Source organism: Gallus gallus, chromosome 28 (genome assembly GCF_016699485.2).
Source record: "Gallus gallus isolate bGalGal1 chromosome 28, bGalGal1.mat.broiler.GRCg7b, whole genome shotgun sequence".
Classification (NCBI taxonomy): Eukaryota; Metazoa; Chordata; class Aves; order Galliformes; family Phasianidae; genus Gallus; species Gallus gallus.
Genome location: NC_052559.1, coordinates 1,055,180 through 1,074,602, shown reverse-complemented (window position 1 = coordinate 1,074,602; position 19,423 = coordinate 1,055,180). Strand labels below are relative to the sequence as shown.

General features: G+C 42.9%; 1 protein-coding gene across 2 annotated transcripts in view; it reads left to right on the top strand.

The window, feature by feature from the left end:
* LMNB2 (lamin B2) overlaps positions 1-19,423 on the top strand; it is a 30,343-nt gene that overhangs the window by 582 nt on the left and 10,338 nt on the right. The window contains exons 1-6 of one of the 2 annotated variants that reach the window (XM_046904543.1): positions 34-1,270; positions 10,723-10,859; positions 13,116-13,272; positions 13,889-14,014; positions 15,905-16,075; positions 18,012-18,137. In XM_046904543.1, coding sequence (XP_046760499.1) covers positions 1,262-1,270; positions 10,723-10,859; positions 13,116-13,272; positions 13,889-14,014; positions 15,905-16,075; positions 18,012-18,137 — 726 coding nt within the window. In that variant the 5' untranslated portion in view covers positions 34-1,261. Of the gene's footprint in view, positions 1-33; positions 1,271-10,722; positions 10,860-13,115; positions 13,273-13,888; positions 14,015-15,904; positions 16,076-18,011; positions 18,138-19,423 lie in introns of those variants that run through there. The other variant, NM_205285.2, reaches the window with a different exon arrangement.

Genomic DNA, 19,423 nt, shown 5'->3' with positions numbered 1-19,423 from the left:
GCTGCGGGGGGGGCGGCGGGCCGGGTCTGGGCCGCGCCGGGTGGGGCCGGCGGGAAAGGAGCGCGCTTCCCGCCGCGCTGCGGGTCCGGGCGCTGCGCTGAGCGCTCTGGGCCGTCCCGATGTGACATGAAAACCTGTGGGGGGTTTTTGGTCCCCACCGCGCGGCTTTTAGCGCTGAAGGATTTGAAAGGGTTGTGCTAAGGTTGCTTGTCGCTGGAGAAAATCTTTCTTAGCCGCTGCAAATGATGTGAACCGAATCCGTTACGTGTGGCACGGCCCCGTCTTGTGGATAACCTGTCCTGTTTGCTGCGACCTGGCAGGCAAACTTGCCCACTTTTTTTTGTTTGTTTGTTTGTTTTTCCCTCTTGTCCCGCACCTGCCGCCCCCAGGGCCCTCCTCTCCGTGCGTGTGGTCCCACCGGTCCATATCAGCTCAGAGCCCTCCTCAGATCCCTCGGGATCACTGAGGCTGGGGAAGGGCTCTGAGATCACCACTGCCAGCCCGTGCCCACTGCCCACGTCCCCGTGTGCCACATCTCCACCATTCTCCAACCCCTCCAGGGACGGTGACCCGCCGCCCCCTGGGCTCCACCACACTTTCCGAGAGGAAATGGTTCCTGGTATCCAACCTCCATCCCTCGGAGGCAGCCTGCATGGCGAGGCGTCCCGCTTCCAAAGTGAAGTTCGAGCTGAAGCTGGCAGCTCACGGTGCTGTGAAGTGTGTGATGGCAGGGATTGATCTGCCACTGGTGTAGGCTTTTTTCCCCTCGTTCTTTAAGGGTTTGGTGTGATGATGGCAGCGGGAGAAAAGTTTGAATTTGTGCAATTTAGCTTAAGTAGACCAAATATGGTAATGTCGTGTTGGGGGGAGCTCAGCCTGCCTGCAATCAGTGTTCGCCAAAGTAGCTTGAAATGCATTTGTATCACTTAATGTTATAATGTAATATGTGTTTTCAAAGTAACTAGATATTTCTAATCATAAAGAATGCCTGCATCTCTTGTCCTGCGTGCAATCATGCTATAAACAAAATTACCATGTCTGGCTCCAGGCACGAGGAAGTTGTAGATCGCTGGAGGCTGGAACGTAAAAACAGGGAATAAACACTTTTGATATATAAAGCAGAATATAACTAACAAGAACATGTAATCAGCGTAGGTGCAGGACAGGCACAAGACGTTTAGTCTTATGTGTACTGTAAATGTAAACCAACTTACTGTAGTTGTTTTGTGTGTTATTGAGCCTGGAAAATACTCTGCGTTAAATGGGGAAGGTAAGCTTGAGGGTTTTCATACAAACATTTTGCTTGCTTTTCCCTTTCAGTTTTCCTTTCTTTATTTTTAAGTCTTAATTCTCAGATTCTGCTGTGTCCTTTCTGCTGGTCCCTTCTAACTCAAGATGTTCTGGGATTCTTCTGTGTTGTTTTAGAGCCAGTGCTTGTACAGTCCTTCACCTGATCCCTGGACTGTGTGCTAAAAGCTTGCCCGCTGTCTCTAGGACAGCTTATTTTTTTTCTATACGTTCATCCAGAAAGGGACTTTGCAGTCTTACTGAGTTTCAGTTCAGGACTGTGGGCAGTGGATTAGGGCTGTGTAAGCAGTGAGACTGCACGTGGCTGTCAAGTTCTGAGTGCACTGAAATAAGAGTTCTGTCCTGGCACTAAGGTGGTAAACTGGTTTTTCTGCTGATGCTTCTGTTTCCTTGTTGAATTTGTGTTCCGAAAATAATCAAACTTAGAATGAAATAAAGTATTAATTTAAGGAAACAACACAACAACAGTAGCTTCTACACCTAATTGTGCCTCTGCATAGTCTATTGCTATTCTGTTTGGGACGCGTTGTTATCTGTTAATATTAGCTCTCCATGTTTGAAGTGGACTATTTAATTTTCCGGAGTGTTCATGAATATTCCCTTTGGTGATTATCCTCAACCGTGTTCACATTTTAGCCGCTTTGGTTTTTTATTTTATTTTTTAGCTTAATATTTCTAGTAGCTTTGGCTTATTAGTGGTTACATGCTTTCTCTCTGCTGCTACTCGTTACTCTGCCTTTAATAACTGTCTTGACCTTTTACAGATGTGGGAGCCCTTTTTTCCCCCCCAGTCTTAGACTGTTGAATTTCAATACTTCTCAGGTTTGCTGCTGTTTCTTCTTCCCGATAAATACATTGCTTCGACGGAGCCTTCTGATTTTTGTTAAAGTGTGGCAGCACTGCTTGATGGAATAACCATGAGTAACTGAGTGAAGTGATGGTTCCCTTCCCACAAAAAGGACGATGGCATTTTGATGTGAATAAAAGAACAGCTTGTAGAAACAGAGGAATTCCCATATTTTAATTGTTCACTTAAGTATCCATTGAATCAGAAAGCAATATTTTTTCTTCCCACCAGGGAGCAGGCCTGGTTAATTTTTTTGTTTCTGCTCCAGGAGGTTTGTTACAACGTCTGCATACTCAGTGGGAGACCAGTGCTTGCTGCTGGTACTGAATTGTTTGGGATAATTTTAGCTTAAATTGGCTGAAGATTTTCAGAAGGACATCAGTGACTGATGCCAGGAACACGCGGTGGATGCAGCCGTGCGTGCTGTGGATTGACAAGTGCTGCTCACCCACTGGGCTCTGTGTAACACCTGAAACTTCTGCCTTGAGAGCAGTTGACACATCTGCTTTTTTTCATAACAACCTTTAGCAACTCCCATTTACCTCAAAACATAGGCAAGAGCGTGGTGGTGTTACAGAGGTGTTTGGCCACTGCATGTCACCGCGGTGTCCCCACATGTCCATGTCTCAGTAAGGATTGGGGTGAGATCATTATTGATATCTGACCACTGCTGACATCCCTTTTCGCTGCATGCACGGGAGCAAATGCTGCCATTTCTTATCTGGTTCTGAGAACTTTGGTTCTGTGGAATCACTTCTACATGAATGGTTACTGGTGCTGTTCAGGCAAGGACTGCAGCCAACATTTCACCAGGCTCTTCAAACATCAGCTGATCGTGATGTTTGTTTTTTTCCCAACTGCTCATACTGCCAGCCTGCAGAAGAAAGAAGGGAGCAGCCACTTGCTACCAATGCTGGGTTACCTCCTCAGTTCTGCAGGCTTACAGCAGCATTGTGGCCTTGGAACAAAATAGCTCCTGTTGGTGTTCATGAAGAGTGCAGGGCTGCCAGCCACCTCTTAACACCAGAGAAGAACAACTCAACAGAAGTTGAGATTCATCTCCAGTCCTCTGCTAATTACATTCCTTTTTCAAGCTTTTGCAAACCTGTCTAATGCTGGTCTGCCTTTACTTGCATGCAGTAGGCCTCTAGAGAAATAAAACTATACAGTAATCACTTGGATAAATAAAATTAAAAGTTGCCTTTTTCAGCTGGGGAAACCAATAACTGTCCTCATTCTCAGTTTGCTCTCTTGTGTGAATCCACCTGTGTAGCTTAGCCTATGAGAGAGGGGAAAATGAGCGTATTCCCTTGCTTTTCTACTCCCTAGTATTTGGTTGATATTCTCACTGCTGGGATTGTTGTTACCTGATCTGTGAGGTTGGGAGAGGGAGTGGTTGAAAGGATGAAGGTGGGAAGACTCCTTTCTAATAATACCTTCATTCCTAGCAGTGCTTATGATTGCAGTCCTCCAGAACAGGCATTTTTATGAGTATTGCGGGCTTACTATGCTGTTCTGAGAATGTCCTGCTGTCCTCACCCACAATAAAAGAAAAAAAAAAAAAAAGTGGGCTGTAGAAAGGAAATAAAGATCCATGGGGAATCTCAGCCACTGACAGTGATTGCACTTGGGACAGAAGCAGTACGTACCAGCTTCCCTCTTCTGTGTCTTCTCAAGCTCTGTGTGTGTCATTGCAGGTGGCTGCAGTCTTGTATGTCAGAGCCATTAAAACTTTACTGCAGCCTCACCTGGTCTCTTTACCTGCCAGTGCTGCAGCCACTGTGCCCTTTGCTGCCCCATGTGCTGCAACCAGAGCTAGCACTAAACTAGGGTAGGTGGCCTCAGTGCTACCTCACTGTTGTCTGTGAAACACGTTTGGGTGGTGGATGTGGATGGTGGATCACTTGAGTCCTATCCTGCAAAACATAGAGTTAAGCAGTGTTCTGGCACTACAGAGATCAGATGAAGGGTAATGATGCTGATATCCAACACACATCTTCATTGCTCTTAAGAGCTTGGGTCTTTTGAAGGTTGCTGATGTCCCATCTCCATGCTGCCCTCTTAGTTTCATTTTCCTCCTTGAGGCAATGGTCAGTCCTCCAATCTTATTCCTGGCCTGTAGCAACTCCAGTATCTGCTTGTGATCTTTGTCAGCGTGTTAACACTAGTAAGCAACCATCTGCTTTGTATGGAAGATGTTTCCCCTGCTAATTGCTGGGGACATACTTTGTACTACCCCTTGGCTTGACACCTGCCAAACTGCCATACTTGGCTGAAAAAGAAAGCAGAGAAAGTGTATTTTAACTAACTTGCTGAAGTCTATGGGCAAAGGCATCCCTGGTCTTCCTAGATCCATGACCTCATGTACTGGGTTTCAGTGAGGCTGTGCCGTGGCACTTATATCTCTGTGAAGAAACTGGTTCTTAACTATATGGGCAGGTGACCAGATTTCCTCAGAAGAATGTGATGCTGTTTACAGTTGTTGGATAAACTGCCTTTGATGTTGATACCGATGATTGCCTGGTTTGGGGCTGGCATTTCCATAGCCTTGATGCATGGGCCCACATCAGAAGAAGGAATAGCTGTGTGCCTCCACAGACGTTCCTGGAGAGGCAGCAAGTCTTCATCAATCCATAACCGGGTGAACAAGAACACACTGAGCCACGCCTGGTGGGAATGCATTTGTTTTGCACATTGATGCATACTAAGATAATTAAAGCTTTATCACCTAATTTGTCCAGCCTCACAGTCTAGCATGTTCTCTGTATCTTCAGTGAGTGATGTTACGCAGCTTCTTTCTAGTTGTTGCTGTAGGAGGTCTCCTGTAGACCTGACCTGTCTTCTGGGTGGGAGGTTCTTGGGTGGTTTGGTGAGCAGGTGGGAATGGCTGGACAGAGCCTGCAGAGCACCAGCTGACTGTGTAACTGCTGCTGACAACCGTGGAGTTGTCTTTCAGGACTGATGACCACTTGGAAGAGGCAGGATCTACCTGACTAGGCAGGGAAAAGGTATCTTTGCCAACAGACCGGTCACTTTGGTAAGAACTTCGGACTGGAAATGATGGGGGAGTGTGAGGTTTCTCTAAGATCAGATGAGGAGGTGGTGGATGGGGTAGACAGACAAAGGGCCAGGGGCTGTGTGAGCTGAGTAGACAGTAATCAACAAAGCAATTGTGGAATCATCAAGGAAGTGCCTACAGAACAGTCTGATGGGGAAAGCTCTCCTGCTCTTCCTGACAAATCATCGTGGTGCCTTTCTGAAGTGCCTGCAGCACAAATGCTTGCAATTTGGAGACCAGCCAGGACGAATTGGCCACCATGGGTGCTGTGACTTCAGTGGGATCGTGAATGTGAAGTGGGACAGCTGACACGATGAACGCTGTGATGGACATCTAATCAAACTGCATCCATGAGCAGTGGGGCTGGCTGGTTTCACTGTGAGGCTGCTACGAATGATCTTTGAAAAGTCATGACTGATGGCTGTAACAAAGCACGTGGCACACCTATGGTTAGGAGGGGGAAGATGGGAGATCCTTGGGACTACATGCCAGTCTCCTTCCCCTCAGCCCCTAGAATATGATTTGTGTCATTGTGGACTTCTCAAATCCTTCTCTTTGTCCTTTCTGACCGTTTCCTCTGAGATGGACGAAGCCATATTGACTATTTTTTTCCACTCTGACGTTCTCCATGTACCTGCTGCTTTCCTCACTTTTTTTTTTTTGATGGCTGTCATGAAGACCTACTTCCTGACTTACATGACAAGTCCAGCTGGCTGTGAAACCTGTGTTTTGCAGCAGGCACTCATTCTTCCTCAGTATGACTCTTACATGCTTGCCCAGTAATACTGTTCTTCAGACTAATGTCTGCTGTCTCACTGTAGACTTCAGCTTAGTGACAGATAGTTCCTCCTCAGAAACTCCTTTCTAATTGTCAAGAACAAAGTGAAGTCCTGTAAGATTAAATATTGTAGCTGGCAATTCACCTAGTTGAAAAAGTGGGCTTAGAAAGCTCTTGGTACTGTATAAACCTGATGGCTTGTTACTGCTTGATTTGTTGGTCTGTTCTATGATTCTTTCAACTTATGCTTAAGTGCAGGAACCTCTTAAAGATTTCTCTAGTATGAATGTAAGTTAAATAACAAAAAAATAAAGCTATGCTTATACTTCATCTTTTTGAGATGATACTTTTGCTTACGCTGATGAGCTTTGGGCTACCTATCACGTTTACCTTTTTGTAAGTGGAGCAAGAGCGATTACTTTCTACGCCATTTATGAGTTTTCTTCAGACTCAATTTTTTGGCTTGCCATGTTTTTATCAGAAGTTGCTATCAGTTTTTATTTGGCATTTGTGCGTGAGCTTTGCTTTTTGATAAATACTGTGCCACATCCCATATCCTCCTGCTCTACTGTGTTGCCCAATAGGTAACCATGCCAGTTTTTTTGATCATCTTAAAATATTGTATGTGATCTATTTTTAGTCTGAGTGCCTACATTGATGTCTTATACAATATTCTGCTTTCCTTTTTCCTTTTTCCTTTTTCCTTTTTCCTTTTTCCTTTTTCCTTTTTCCTTTTTCCTTTTTCCTTTTTCCTTTTTCCTTTTTCCTTTTTCCTTTTTCCTTTTCCTTTCTTGTTGCTCTAACAAATACCTCTGTCCTCTGTGGTTGTCATAATTGCAACAGCTGTAATTAATTCTTGGTTTCTTTCACTTCTGCAAGGCTACTGAAAGCAAATCTGCTAAGGTTCTTAATAGTGTTGTGGCAAATCTGGTCCCACATGCTGCGGAGAGCCAGGTGAAGAGTTGCTTCCTCTCATGGCTTACCAGACTGACCACACCATGACACTCTCACTGCAAACATATATAATGTAGCTCTAGTATCACCTCTTGGATTACAGCTTGAACTAATTGACACCTGCTGGAATGACTGCATTTTCTGCCTCTCTGATCTCCTGTATTGTTCCTCCTTTCCTTTGTAGCTACTGATCCACTGTGGTGTACACTGTGTATACCAGTGTTGTTTCCATGCTCTGGGTGCTGCGTGCAGTTCTCTGAATCTTTTTTAAAATATGTTGAATCTGAGAAAAGTGCTCCCAGTATTCCTGGGGCATTCGGGGACATTTAGACAGTGCCTGGTGGCACAGTGCTGAGAAGTGTGATGAGGCAAAGCATCAGAAATGGGCTTCACAGTTGCTAGGTTCATTTAGTGGTTTTCCTTCCCTTGCTGCTGTGGATGCTGACTGCTGGTCCTGTTGCCATTTTTCTTTTTTTGTCCATAAATTCTGTGAGGCATATTCTAGAAGGTCAACAACAGCTTTTTAAGAATGTGGGCTTGAAGTATCACTACTGGAGGCCAAATTGAGCAGCGTTTGCAAAGTAAATTTAAAAGGGAGGAGGCTAAAGAATGATTGTAGTTTAGAAAGAAAGCAGAATTAGAGGTGGATGCTAAATAGAGACACTTTGGGGACAATACTACTATGGTGGTTTTCAAAGTCAGTAGACTCTGAGTGTTATGTTCCTTCCAGCAGAGCAGAGCTTTAGGGGTGGCAGTTTCAGAGAACAGAAATACTTCCCAGAGTTTCTCTCAGTGCTAGAGAGCGTCCTCATATCTCAGTTACTTCTGTCTGTTCAGTGCATTAGCTTAAAATGCTGCCATAAGTGGCGTTCTTGCTAACAAACTGTGCGTTGGAGCTGTGTTTACTTCTCATTCAAGTTTCTGGAACAGGAGCAGAACAGAAGTTCAATGTGCTGCAGGAGAAAAAAGCCATGCTAAGCTGCCACAACAGGTTGTGCAGTGAGTGCAAGTCAGACCTTTTTAATTAAGGAGTGCTGTCTATGGTTCTCTTTTTACCAAAAGGTTCTGAAGTGACTTTCATCATTCAACATTTAGTTCATTCCAGCTATCTTCTATCAAGACAGGGATTACATTAGATGTTTGTTTGCTGTTCAGTACGTTGTCCTCTTGATGTTGTTAAGCTGTGTGGTATTTGGAGTACTCTGAATATCAAGCATAAGTTATTCACTACCTGTTGTTGGTTGATACTTGTATTACCTTTTTGTAGTGGTGTTTACAAAAATAGAGGGAAACCTACAGATTGTCTCAGATCAGCTCCTTGTCTTGTATGTGCATAACATCTCTTTCAGGATGGTCTGTTCCATGTTCTTCCCAGGCACAGTGGTGAGGCTCACTGGACTGTAGGTTCCCAGATCTTTCTCCCTTTCTTAAAAGTGGAAGTGGTTCCCCTTTTCCCATCACCGAGGACATCCCAGTCATCTGTGGTTTTTTTTTTTTCCTTGCAGTTCCCTGGAATGCATGTTGTCTGGCCCCCATGTACTTTATACACTCAGTCTTGTGAGGTGGTCTCAGACATGCTCTGCTCTTACAGAGGGTGGGATTTTACTCCCCCAACCCCCATTTAGAGGTTCAAGACATGAGAGATGTGGGAAGCCTGACTGGCAGTGAAGGGTGAAGCAAAGAACTTGTTGAGTACCTCGGTCTTCTCCATGTTTGTTGGAGCCAGTTCTGCCTTCTCATTCAGCAGGGGAGGTACGCTCTCCATGGCCTGTCTCTTCTGACCAATGTACCTGTAGAACCCCTTCTTATTTTTCACATCCCTCATCAAGTTCAGTTCCATCTGCACCTTGGCTTTCCTGATCACACCCATACATGTTTGGATGATATTCCTGTAGTCTTCCCAGGCCGCCCATACTTGCTTCCACACAGAATGTGTGTGTCCTCCTTACCCTCGGTCTGACCAGCAGGTCCTTGCTCAGCTGTAAGTTTCCTGCCTCCTCTGAGCTCCCGTGCTCTCAGGAAGGCATCCTTAAAGAGCTGCCAGTTCTGTTCCATTCCCATGTCCCTAAGGACAGTTTCCCAGGCAATCCCATCCAATAATTCCTTAAGCAATTGGAAGTTTGCTCTCCTGAAGCTCAGATCCCTGACTGTTCTTTCCCAGACTTGCAGCCCTCACTCAACCAGGGCACAGCTGCTGCAGCACCTCTGATTTTATACACTTTGATGATCTCCAGGTCCAATACTTCACCTCTGGTTGGTCTGTGCAATACCTGGACCAACAAGTTATCCTCAGTGGGCTCCAGGAGCCCCCTGAATTGCTTGCAGCCCACCATGTTGCTTTCCCCCCTGCTCCTGCCCTGGGCATCCCTTCTAAAAAACACATAGCCCTCAAATGTAGTATTCTAGTTGTGTGACTTGCAAATACTGTATTTTCACGAAGGTTCATGCTTAGTGAGAGGCTTTACAGCCTTAACATCTCAATTATTTTCTTGGCATGGTGGAGTGGTGTAAGAAGAATCTTAGCTCAGTCACATCTTTGTGTAACTTTGAGTGTCGTAACTGGTAATGCAGAGTTGTACTAGCTTGTGCCATAGGGAACTTCTGGCTGTCAGCTGTGGGGAAAAAAGAAGAGGGAAAACAAACAAATGGAATAAGTTTTGAGAGAATAATTCTTTAGAAAAAGTAGTAAGATTGCATGAACTGACAACCGAGGTTTTGGTATGTAGTAAGCTTGCAGATAAAGTTTCTCTGCTCTCAGACTGTCATATCTAAGTTCATTTGAGAAGTTTTATGAAATTATATTCTATCAGGAACTTAATTTATTTTATGACTGCCTTTAATCTGTCTTTCTGAAGACCAGATGGTTGAGTCTGTCATTGGTACTGTTGGAATAGACACTCCTAGGAACAGCACAGTTGCCTTGTGTCTACATTTGATGCTTTGTTATGAAATTTCTCTTCCTAAAGTTGTTATATTCTGCTTTTCGCTCTTCCCACACCATGATTGCTCTGTTTCTGAATTTACATCAATAATAGCTGTTCTGATATCCTTTAATAGAAGCAATACCACCAGTCTTACCTTCAATTTTTAGCTATCTTGATACACCTTTCAAATGGTCCTATGTTCTAAAAAAAAATTACTGGTGTTGAAGACTTTGAGGTGCCTTGTTGCAGTCTGAATGGTTGATTATCTTATCTTTTTTTCTGAGCTGGGACAGGGAGAGGTCTGCAGATCCATATCATCTGAGGTAGAGAACAAGAGTAGAAGCATGTCTCTGAAGGTCTCTGTAGTTCATCTCATTTCAGATTCTTCTTTTGCTTTATAGTACAGGAGGAGCAGAATTGATTGAGGCTTCCGTTTGGATTCCAGAAAATGTTTGTCCTGGTTTGTTTTTAAATGACTTTACTGCTTAAAAAAAACGCCCAAAGCAATGGTCTCAGGAATGGGAGTGAATAGTTCAAGGTCTGTGTGCAGGGTGTGCTGCCCTGCTTCAGTCTCTCCCTTTGGAAGACGCCCACACTTCAAACATTTTTTGTTATGTTATGCTGGGAATAGATCTTCAGTGTTGTCTTCAGGACTGGGTCACAGTAGATCACAGCACATATGCACATAGGTGCATATTAATTGAAAATGGTCAATATTTAGTACACTTCAACAACAGAAGTCATATCATACGCTCTTTTCTGAAGAAAGCGGAGTGAAACCTGCAAAACTCAGTTTACTGATGCTTAGGCTTTGGAATGTTTTCATGTCTGAACACACTTTTTTCCCCTTTAGGTCAGTGGCATCAAGAACCTCTATGAGTCTGAACTGGCTGATGCTCGAAGAGTTCTGGATGAAACAGCCAAAGAGAGAGCGAGGTTACAGATCGAAATAGGAAAACTGAGGGCTGAACTTGAGGAGTTCAATAAAAGGTAAGGACAATCTTACATGATATATTATGGGCTTTTTATATACAGCTAGTATATATGCAGATCTATTTGTAGATAGAAGATGAATAAACTGCAGGTTGATGGGCTGTTCACACATGTTGATGCTAAAACAATCAGTTGTGCCTCCTTCTGTCCTGGTCTCACACACATGCACACCACACATGCACGTAGCTGTGTGGTTAAATGTTTTGTCTTGTGTGGCACTTGAGACAGCCATCAGGGTCTCTGTTCTGGAGGCAGCAAATGCTCTGCCTGATTGGGTTTTAAAGCAATTTGCAGAAGTGAACAGCAGCAGTAACTGTGGGAATTTGGCTCTTGCACCCTGTTTTGCAAGTTGCATGCTTCTATGTTTTGATTAAGGCATTCTTGCCAGTTATCCTGACTTCCCAGCTAGTGAGAATCACTGCAATTTGGTGTCTGTTTTTTAGGCCTTTGCTATTACTGAGAGATTTTATAAATACCTTGTTGTAGAACATTGTGCAGTTGAAATGTTGCTACTGCTGCTTTCCTTTGGATCATCTCCCTTGCCCTGTGTTTGGGTGGTTGAGTTGTCCCTTATCAGTCACTTTAGGGACTTGAAAGGGTAATTCTACCAGCCTCTTTCAAACGTTCGTGGTGTTCTGAGATACACTAAATATGAGGAAAGTATGCCAGATTTTCTGTTATCTTGGTTCATAATAGAATTTAATTATTTCTTGGCTCAGAAGTTTCTTTTACCAGATTGTTTTCAGTCTCCTGAGATATACTTGGAGTACTCTTGCTATGCCTAGTATAGTACATATGGAAAGTTATGCCTGGGACATGGCCCAACTTCAGATGCAGTTCTTGAAAATCTGTTTGCACAGGGTGCCTTGACATGCAGTTAGTGATGAAGTCCTCCCTGCCCACTCTCCTGCTCACCTGCCAAGCTTTGGTGCTTTGTGCTTAAAGGAAGAGGAGGGTGATATGTAATGCTGTGTTTGCTGCAATTGCCTCAGTGTCCCTTTCAAGCTCGCCACAGGCTTAGACCCAATTCCTATAGGGTTGGGAAGCAGCAAGACGTTGACTGATACACGAGGGTTTGTGACAGATTATGGTATAGAGAGAACATGGTTTTCCTGTCAGCGTAAAGGACTTCAGAGCAAGCGTTAATGCTGTTATCTTTCTGCCATGTTTATGCAGCTCGTTCAGATAATGACAGCTGTTGTCACCCATTGTTCTCCATGAGTACAGATTATTCTTCTGGGATTTTGGATGCCCTGTCAGATACTTTGGTCGTTTTGTTTCTTTTTACTTATCTGCCATGTATGATGCTGATCTAACATTTTCTTGATTTTTTGTACTTAGGATAATAGGACAACAAGAAGCATCCCAAGCTATTGTTTAGACAATGGACAATTGTCAAATAGACAGTAGACCAAAAAAAATCAGCTCCAAAAGGCTTTGGGATATGAAATAAAAAGTCCTCGTTGTCTTATAGCCAAGTTTGAGATAGAGTGCTTTTTAGAGGTACTTTTTACATGTTTGAAGTTATATAGTGATTGTTTGTCTACCTTAGGAGCGAGAACAGCCTGGAAAGACAAAGGAGATATAAGGCCAGTGGGATGAGTGAGAAGCTCCCAGGCTTTGGGAGGTTCTGGGACACGGCACACCTTGTTGACTATTTTAGTACTCAGGAGCTGCCCTTTGTCAGCAGTACCTAAAGGGAGCCTAGTAGTGTCATGGCTGTAGACTCAGAATGTTATGTCTCTTCATCGTGGAAGGGAAGTGATTTGTTATCATCATCCTCTTTCACAGGAGAGCACTTCCCTGGGCTAGGCTCTCCTCTGTATGAAGGGATTCATAGTTCTTGGAAGGAACTGAAGGGGACACACTGGTCTGGGACCAGCAGAGAAGGGACTGCCTGTGGGCCTCTGTGAGAGATCCATGTGCTCTGCTCCTTGGGGGCTCTAGGCCAACTGTTTCCTCTATGAGATAAGAAAATGGTCTTTATACCACAAACAGCAGGCAGGATTATTTTTGCCCTTGCCATCCAGTATTGTACCTGCTAACTGGGCAATACATATACAGAACATTGTTCTAAAACTGAATTTGTACCAGGTTTATAATTATTTTAATTAGCTGTGGTTGCAGATTACTGTGGAGCCACCTACTGGTACAATGATTGTATAGTACCAAAACATCTGTAATTGTAATGAAGGTATTCTCCAGATGTGTGTGCACTGATGTGTAAATATAGGTAACTTTTGTTTGTTTCAGCTACAAAAAGAAAGATGCAGATTTGTCTGTTGCTCAAGGTCGCATTAAGGATCTTGAAGTACTCTTCCATAGAAGCGAAGCAGAACTCAATACTGTCCTGAATGAGAAACGCAGCCTGGAGGCAGAGGTGGCTGATCTGCGTGCCCAACTTGCTAAGGTACTGCAGCAAGTGCTTCCTTGCTTTAGCACAACAAAGGTTACTCCTTGTGAAATTTGTTGGGATTTTTTGCTGTTAGTTTGTCTGATCATCATTGCTTCAGCTCCCTTCTGCTTAACCTTTCCCTGCCCCTCTTGGATGTGGAAATAAATTAGGAGATTGCTGTAAAACAAGCAAAGTATTAAGATGTGTTAGAAATGTTGATAGTATAAAGATTTATGTGTTCCTGGTTACTTAATGTTCACCTTGTAACATCCTGTGTAATTCTACGTTTATGATGAAGTATCCAGAGGAGCTGTGCTGCCAAGAAAGGGAAGAATATGCAATACATCCTTGAGAAGTTAATAATCTTTATTTTAATTATCAAACTACATTGAAATAATCCTGTGTTTTATATAAGTGGGATAGAATCACAAAAGCTTTTCTAAGTATTCATACATGCTCACACATGCTTTTTTCTTTTTTCCTTTTTCTTTTCTTTTGTAATAGCTTCAGATGAGATGTATTGTTGTGTGTTATTGATTCAAAGATGTCACTTGAAGGTTGTGAAGGGCTTGTGGATGGAAAAAAGAGATCCAGTCAAAATTAAATCTTTATCTTTACAATTTTCTACCAGGCTGAAGATGGTCATGCTGTGGCTAAGAAGCAGTTGGAGAAGGAGACACTTATGCGTGTGGACCTGGAGAATCGGTGCCAGAGTTTGCAGGAGGATCTGGATTTCAGGAAGAATGTGTTTGAGGAGGTATTACCAACCTAGTAATCTCATTATGTTCTGAAGTTTATGTAGTTCTTATTCAGACTGACCATAAACAATTTCTAATGAGGCCAAGTGGTGAAAATCAATATTATTTTATCCTTGTTGTGAATCAGCTGAATTTAAAGGTTTTGTAAGAATTGCATAGCAGATCAATGGCAGAACTGGCATAAAAGCCAACTGACAAGGGTATTATTGTTCAGCGGGTTAACTTAACAACTTGCTTCTGTGTGAAAGGGAAAGTCTTATTCCCTCTCTTTACACAGACTGCATGGCCCTGCCCCTTGTTTGCACCAGCTGTGATGACTGTTAGACCTGACTGTAACCTGTTCCTGTTGCTGAGAACAGTATACCAAAAACTGCTTTTTGCTGGGGGTAAAGAAGGACCAGAGTTTTTGTAAACAGTGGGAATGCACATATGGGAATTAGGAGGAATGGGAAAAGGAAGCATGGCCACTTGCACCAGTAGGAAAGTGTGAGGTCAGTTTATTCTGTCTCATGAAAACCAGCTATGACTTTTGATTCTTCAGCAGCACAAGCTTGTTCAATTAGTGGCTGCTGAGCAGGTGCTTCAGACTCCTGCCCTTTGTCTCACCTGTGTGATGTTTGGCTGACCATGCACCAAAGTCTTTCAGCATGATTAATGAGAAAGTATTTTGGCTGTTTTGTTGAGTTGAATATTTGCCAGTTTAATGGCTGTGTTCTGTTTTACCATGGAATAAAATGAGTGCGCAAACTGGATGGAGGGGTTAGGCAAGGCTGTGTGACTAAGGACTGGTATTGGAATAGGGTAAAGAAGCAAGACATCCTGAGCTATGATCATTGTCTCACCTCCATGCCATGAAGCAGTTGGGCTGTTGTGTGTAACTGCAAGTGAAAAATCCTTCCTTGGTTGTAGGCCATTAAAGTAATTTTTTGCTCCTTGAGAACTTTCTGCAAAACAACTCATTTAAAGTGGCCCTGAATTTTTGTTAGTCTGCTGCAACTTTAGTTTAGGCATGGGAAGTAAACCTTACTTCTCTTGCTCTCTATTCCATCTCATAACCACACTGCTACCTTCAGGCCTCCTGACAGAGTTTACAGCCGCTCCTGTAGTGTTTGCCTTACCCTGAAGGCAGAAATGAATTCTTTCTCATACCACATATTCAGGCCTGGACAGATCTCTGCAGGGCTCAGAGGAATAAGTGCATGAGTAAATCTCACTTCAGTACTTTAGGTCCAGTGTTACAGGCACAGAGATCTCATCATTCACCAGAAAAAGAGCATTTTATCTGCACAAACTGACCAGAAAAAAAGCTGTTTTCAGAGCAATAGCATAGAGGATTTGTTTGGGTTGCTTCTTTATTACTAATGTTATTGAAAGCTAATTAGCGGAGATCATAGAATATATAGACAAAAAGTGATCTGTGTATGTCTGAGTGAAATTTGAAGATGCAGTTTTTCTGTATGGTGTTTATTTTCAGTATACATAATGGTAGCCAAATATGTTGATTTTTGTCTGACTCCTTATAGACTGCCTGCTATTGTAGGCATGTATGTTGAGAAATAAAAGGTTTGTGGTGCAGCATGTGGAAAATCTCTTTGCCATGTAGAAAACTCACCCCTCTCTTGGTTACTGTAGCACAAAATATCTCCGTACTTAAAGTCTATGTGAATATTTGTAAGCCAATTCTCATGTTTGCTCACCTTTTAGTATTGTTTTTTACAGAATGAGAAAGGTAACTTGAATCTTTTAATATATGCAGTAACTTCTAGACTGCAGTACTGTAATTCCTAAATACTAAATAATTAGCACTAAAATAATTAATACTCATCTAAATGAAATTGCTTGTACTGTTAGCCTCAGTGTCAGACTTAGTCCTCTTTTTTTCTGTGTAGGAGATAAGAGAGACAAGAAAACGACATGAGCATCGTTTGGTTGAAGTGGACACCAGTCGGCAGCAGGAGTATGAAAACAAAATGGCTCAGGCCCTGGAGGACCTGCGAAATCAGCATGATGAGCAAGTCAAGCTGTACAAAATGGAGCTAGAGCAGACCTATCAGGCTAAGGTAACTGCTGCACTCCCCTTCTGGTGGGCAAGAAGTCCAGTCAGGGAGGTAGAACCATTCCCATCAGTCCTGCTGTCTTTAAGGAGACAAGTAGTAATAATGTGAACAAGTTTTGTGATGATGTCCAAGTGTTTCCTCCTGTACAGGTGGCGCAGGTGCATTTACAATGAGGCTATAGCCCGAGGTAACAGCTAGGAATAGCACCAGCCAGCAGAACATGTGGAACTACTGCTCCCTGAGTACAGAGTGGGAATGGGGGATGTCACAAAATAACTGATGCAATAGTGTTTTTTTTTTTTTTTTTTTCTGTGATTTGGTTGTTTTAATGCAGTTGTGGTTTCATTGGGGCTGGTAGTGGGGAAATCAGACAAGATAGTGGATGCTTTTTTGTCAAGCCTTGGTGTTAAAAACTGGTATATAATTTGAAAGTGTGAACATAGTGAGGCTTAATTTGATTCAAGAATGCTCCTTGAACTTAAAACGTAGGCATTCTTGTTTTACCTGCCTATGCAAATCCTGAGTTAGCAAATCCCTGTTAGTTTAGCTGGCAGTGTGGTGGAAGTAGTTTGGAAGTAGCTGACTACAAGTATGTCTTTTTTATATTATTACCCCACCTGAAAGAACAAAGTAGGTGTCAGTTTTCTGGTTATGAAAATACTTACCAGTAATTATAGCCACTTCTCATTCTCTTGTGGTGGAGAAATTATGGTGCTGCTGACATTGTTTTCCCACATCCTCGACTTTGAGATTCTCTTAAGAATTCTTTGATTTGCAGATTGAGAAACATTGATCCAAAAAATACTTAACTCTCTCTTAGGGCAGCAACAAAATAAGTAATAGCTAATAAAAAGCAAAATGAAGAACTTAGCAACCTTGGCATTATTCGAGGAGGTTAGGAACAACCGGATACTTAGAATGACGTATCCAAAGTATATCCTTTGTAGAGAAAACAGTTTGCAAAGTAGATAGAGAAGGAAAAATGACAAGATTTGAACAGGGGATGAACAAATTAAGGTTCTTGTCGTGTCCCCCCTCTCCCCCCCGAAAAAAAAAAAAAAGATGGTGGTTGTTATGGATGAAGTTGAAGCAAGAAGGAGATTGGGAAGACAGGCTTAGCTTAGCTGTGTGTTTCTGGGTAAAGTTGGTGTCTCTGTTCAGGGTAATACCCTCATCAGAGAGATCTTGGGCTGCTGGAGAATATGATATGGAAGCAGATGAAGTGTCTGCCAAGCTTCTCCAGGATAAGTTGATCTTGGCAAAAGCTCAGTGTATGTTCTTCCTTATTTAGAACTCCGTGAGCAATGTGGTTGACAAATATTGATTTCTTGAAGCTTTTTGCTGTGTGTTTAAGAAAAATGTTCTGCCTGAAACTGTTCTTAGAGTTGGAGCAGTTTGGTTCCTATGTGGATTCTGTGGTGTGTGTAGTAGTAGATAGTTGAACTTAAGCTGCAGAGCATGAAAAACATGCATTTTCCAGCTACCTTGATGAAACTTTCAATGTAATATAATCCTGCCTGAAGAATCCATGAAAGACTAAGCATCAGGATCTTCCCCTTACTAAGGGAATCAGTAAGTTGGTACTGGCCAGCTGAGATGTGACACTAATGAAATGTTTTATTCAGCTTGCTCTCTGGGCATCCAGAGAACTGTTAGACCAGGACATGAAATTGGTGGCGTGTATGTGATCATTCTGACATCAAACAGGCAGATAGTGTGATAACATAAACCTAAGTTTTATAAGGCTGCTAGTATAATCCTATAAGAATAGAACTTAAATACGTGCTCTTGTTCCTTAGAGTATATCCTTGATGTTCATAAACTTACTAGATTTCCATTTAAAATTATTTAAGATGAGAAAGCTTATATTCCATACTGAAAGTATATTTACGAGATGTCTAACTCAGTGCAAGTGACTTGTGTAACACTTGTCTTCCAGTTGGAGAATGCCATCCTGGCCTCTGACCAGAATGACAAAGCTGCTGGTGCAGCTCGGGAAGAGTTGAAGGAGGCTCGCATGAGAATAGAATCTCTCAGCTACCAACTTTCTGGCCTTCAGAAACAGGTAAAAGGCACTAAATTTGCTCTCATTTCTAATATAAAGTACTGTAATGTTTGAATGTATTCACATTTCTGTCCTCTCCTATTTTCTGCATTTTACGGAGAGAATTGGTTGTTGTCTTTGTGGTCTTCAAATCACAGAATCACCAAGGTTGGAAAAGACCTCTGAGATCATCCAGTCCAACTGTCTTCCTATCTCCAGTATTTCCCACTAAACCATAATGCTCAGTACAACATCTAAATGTTTCTTGAACATCTCCAGGGTCAGTGACTCCTCCATTATGAGGCCTGGCAAAGAGTAAAGTCAGGATCCTGAACTTTAGAAGAGTGAAAATCCAGTTGTTTAAGGAATTAGTGGAAGAGATCCCTTGGGATCTGTCCCTGGAGACAAAAGGAACAGAACAGAGTTGGTAAATCTTTCAGGCCGCTTTGTTAGAGTACAAGAGTTCTCCATCTGTACATGTAAGAAATTAGCCAGGGGAGACTGGAAACTGGCACAGCTGAGCTAGGACCTGCTGGTCAAACTGAGGGGTAAGAAGGAAATACTCGGGGTGGATGGCCTGGGAAGAGAGCAGAGATGCTGTCCAGATGTGCAGAGATGGAATCGGTAAAGCCAAGGTGAAACTGGACTTGGCAAGGGATACAAAGAGTAACAAGGAGTTCTATGTGTACACTTGTTAGAAAAGAGAGGCCAAGGAGAGCAGACCCCCTCTAATAAATGGGAAGGGAGAACTGGCTTCAGCAGACTGAGATATTCAGTTCTTTGCATCAATCTTCACTGCCAGTCAAGCTTCCCACATCTTGTGCCTCCTTGAACCTTTAGGGGGCAGTTGGGAGTGAAATCCCTCTTCCCGTAAGCAAAGAGCAAGTTCTAGACAACCTGATGAAATTGAACATGTACAAGTCTGTGGGGCCTGATGACATGTATCTCAGAATCCTGAAAAAACTGGCTGATGAGGTTGCCAAGCCACTGTCCATCATATCCAAAAAATCATGGCCGTTTGGTGAAGTCCCTGGTGACTGGAAAAAGGGAAATCACTCCCATTTTTAAGAAGGGTAAAAAAACCTCATGTCTGTGCCAGGGGAGATCGTGGAATTAAATCCTCTTGGAAGTTATGTTAAGACCCATGCAAGATGAGGAGTTGATACTGAAACAGCAAGCAGGGCTTCACCAAGGATAGATCGGGCCTGACCAACCTGATGGCCTTCTGTGAAGGAGTGATGACATCAGTTGATAAGGGAAGACAACAAATGTCTTCTCCCTGGACTTCCATTAGGCCTTTGATGCAG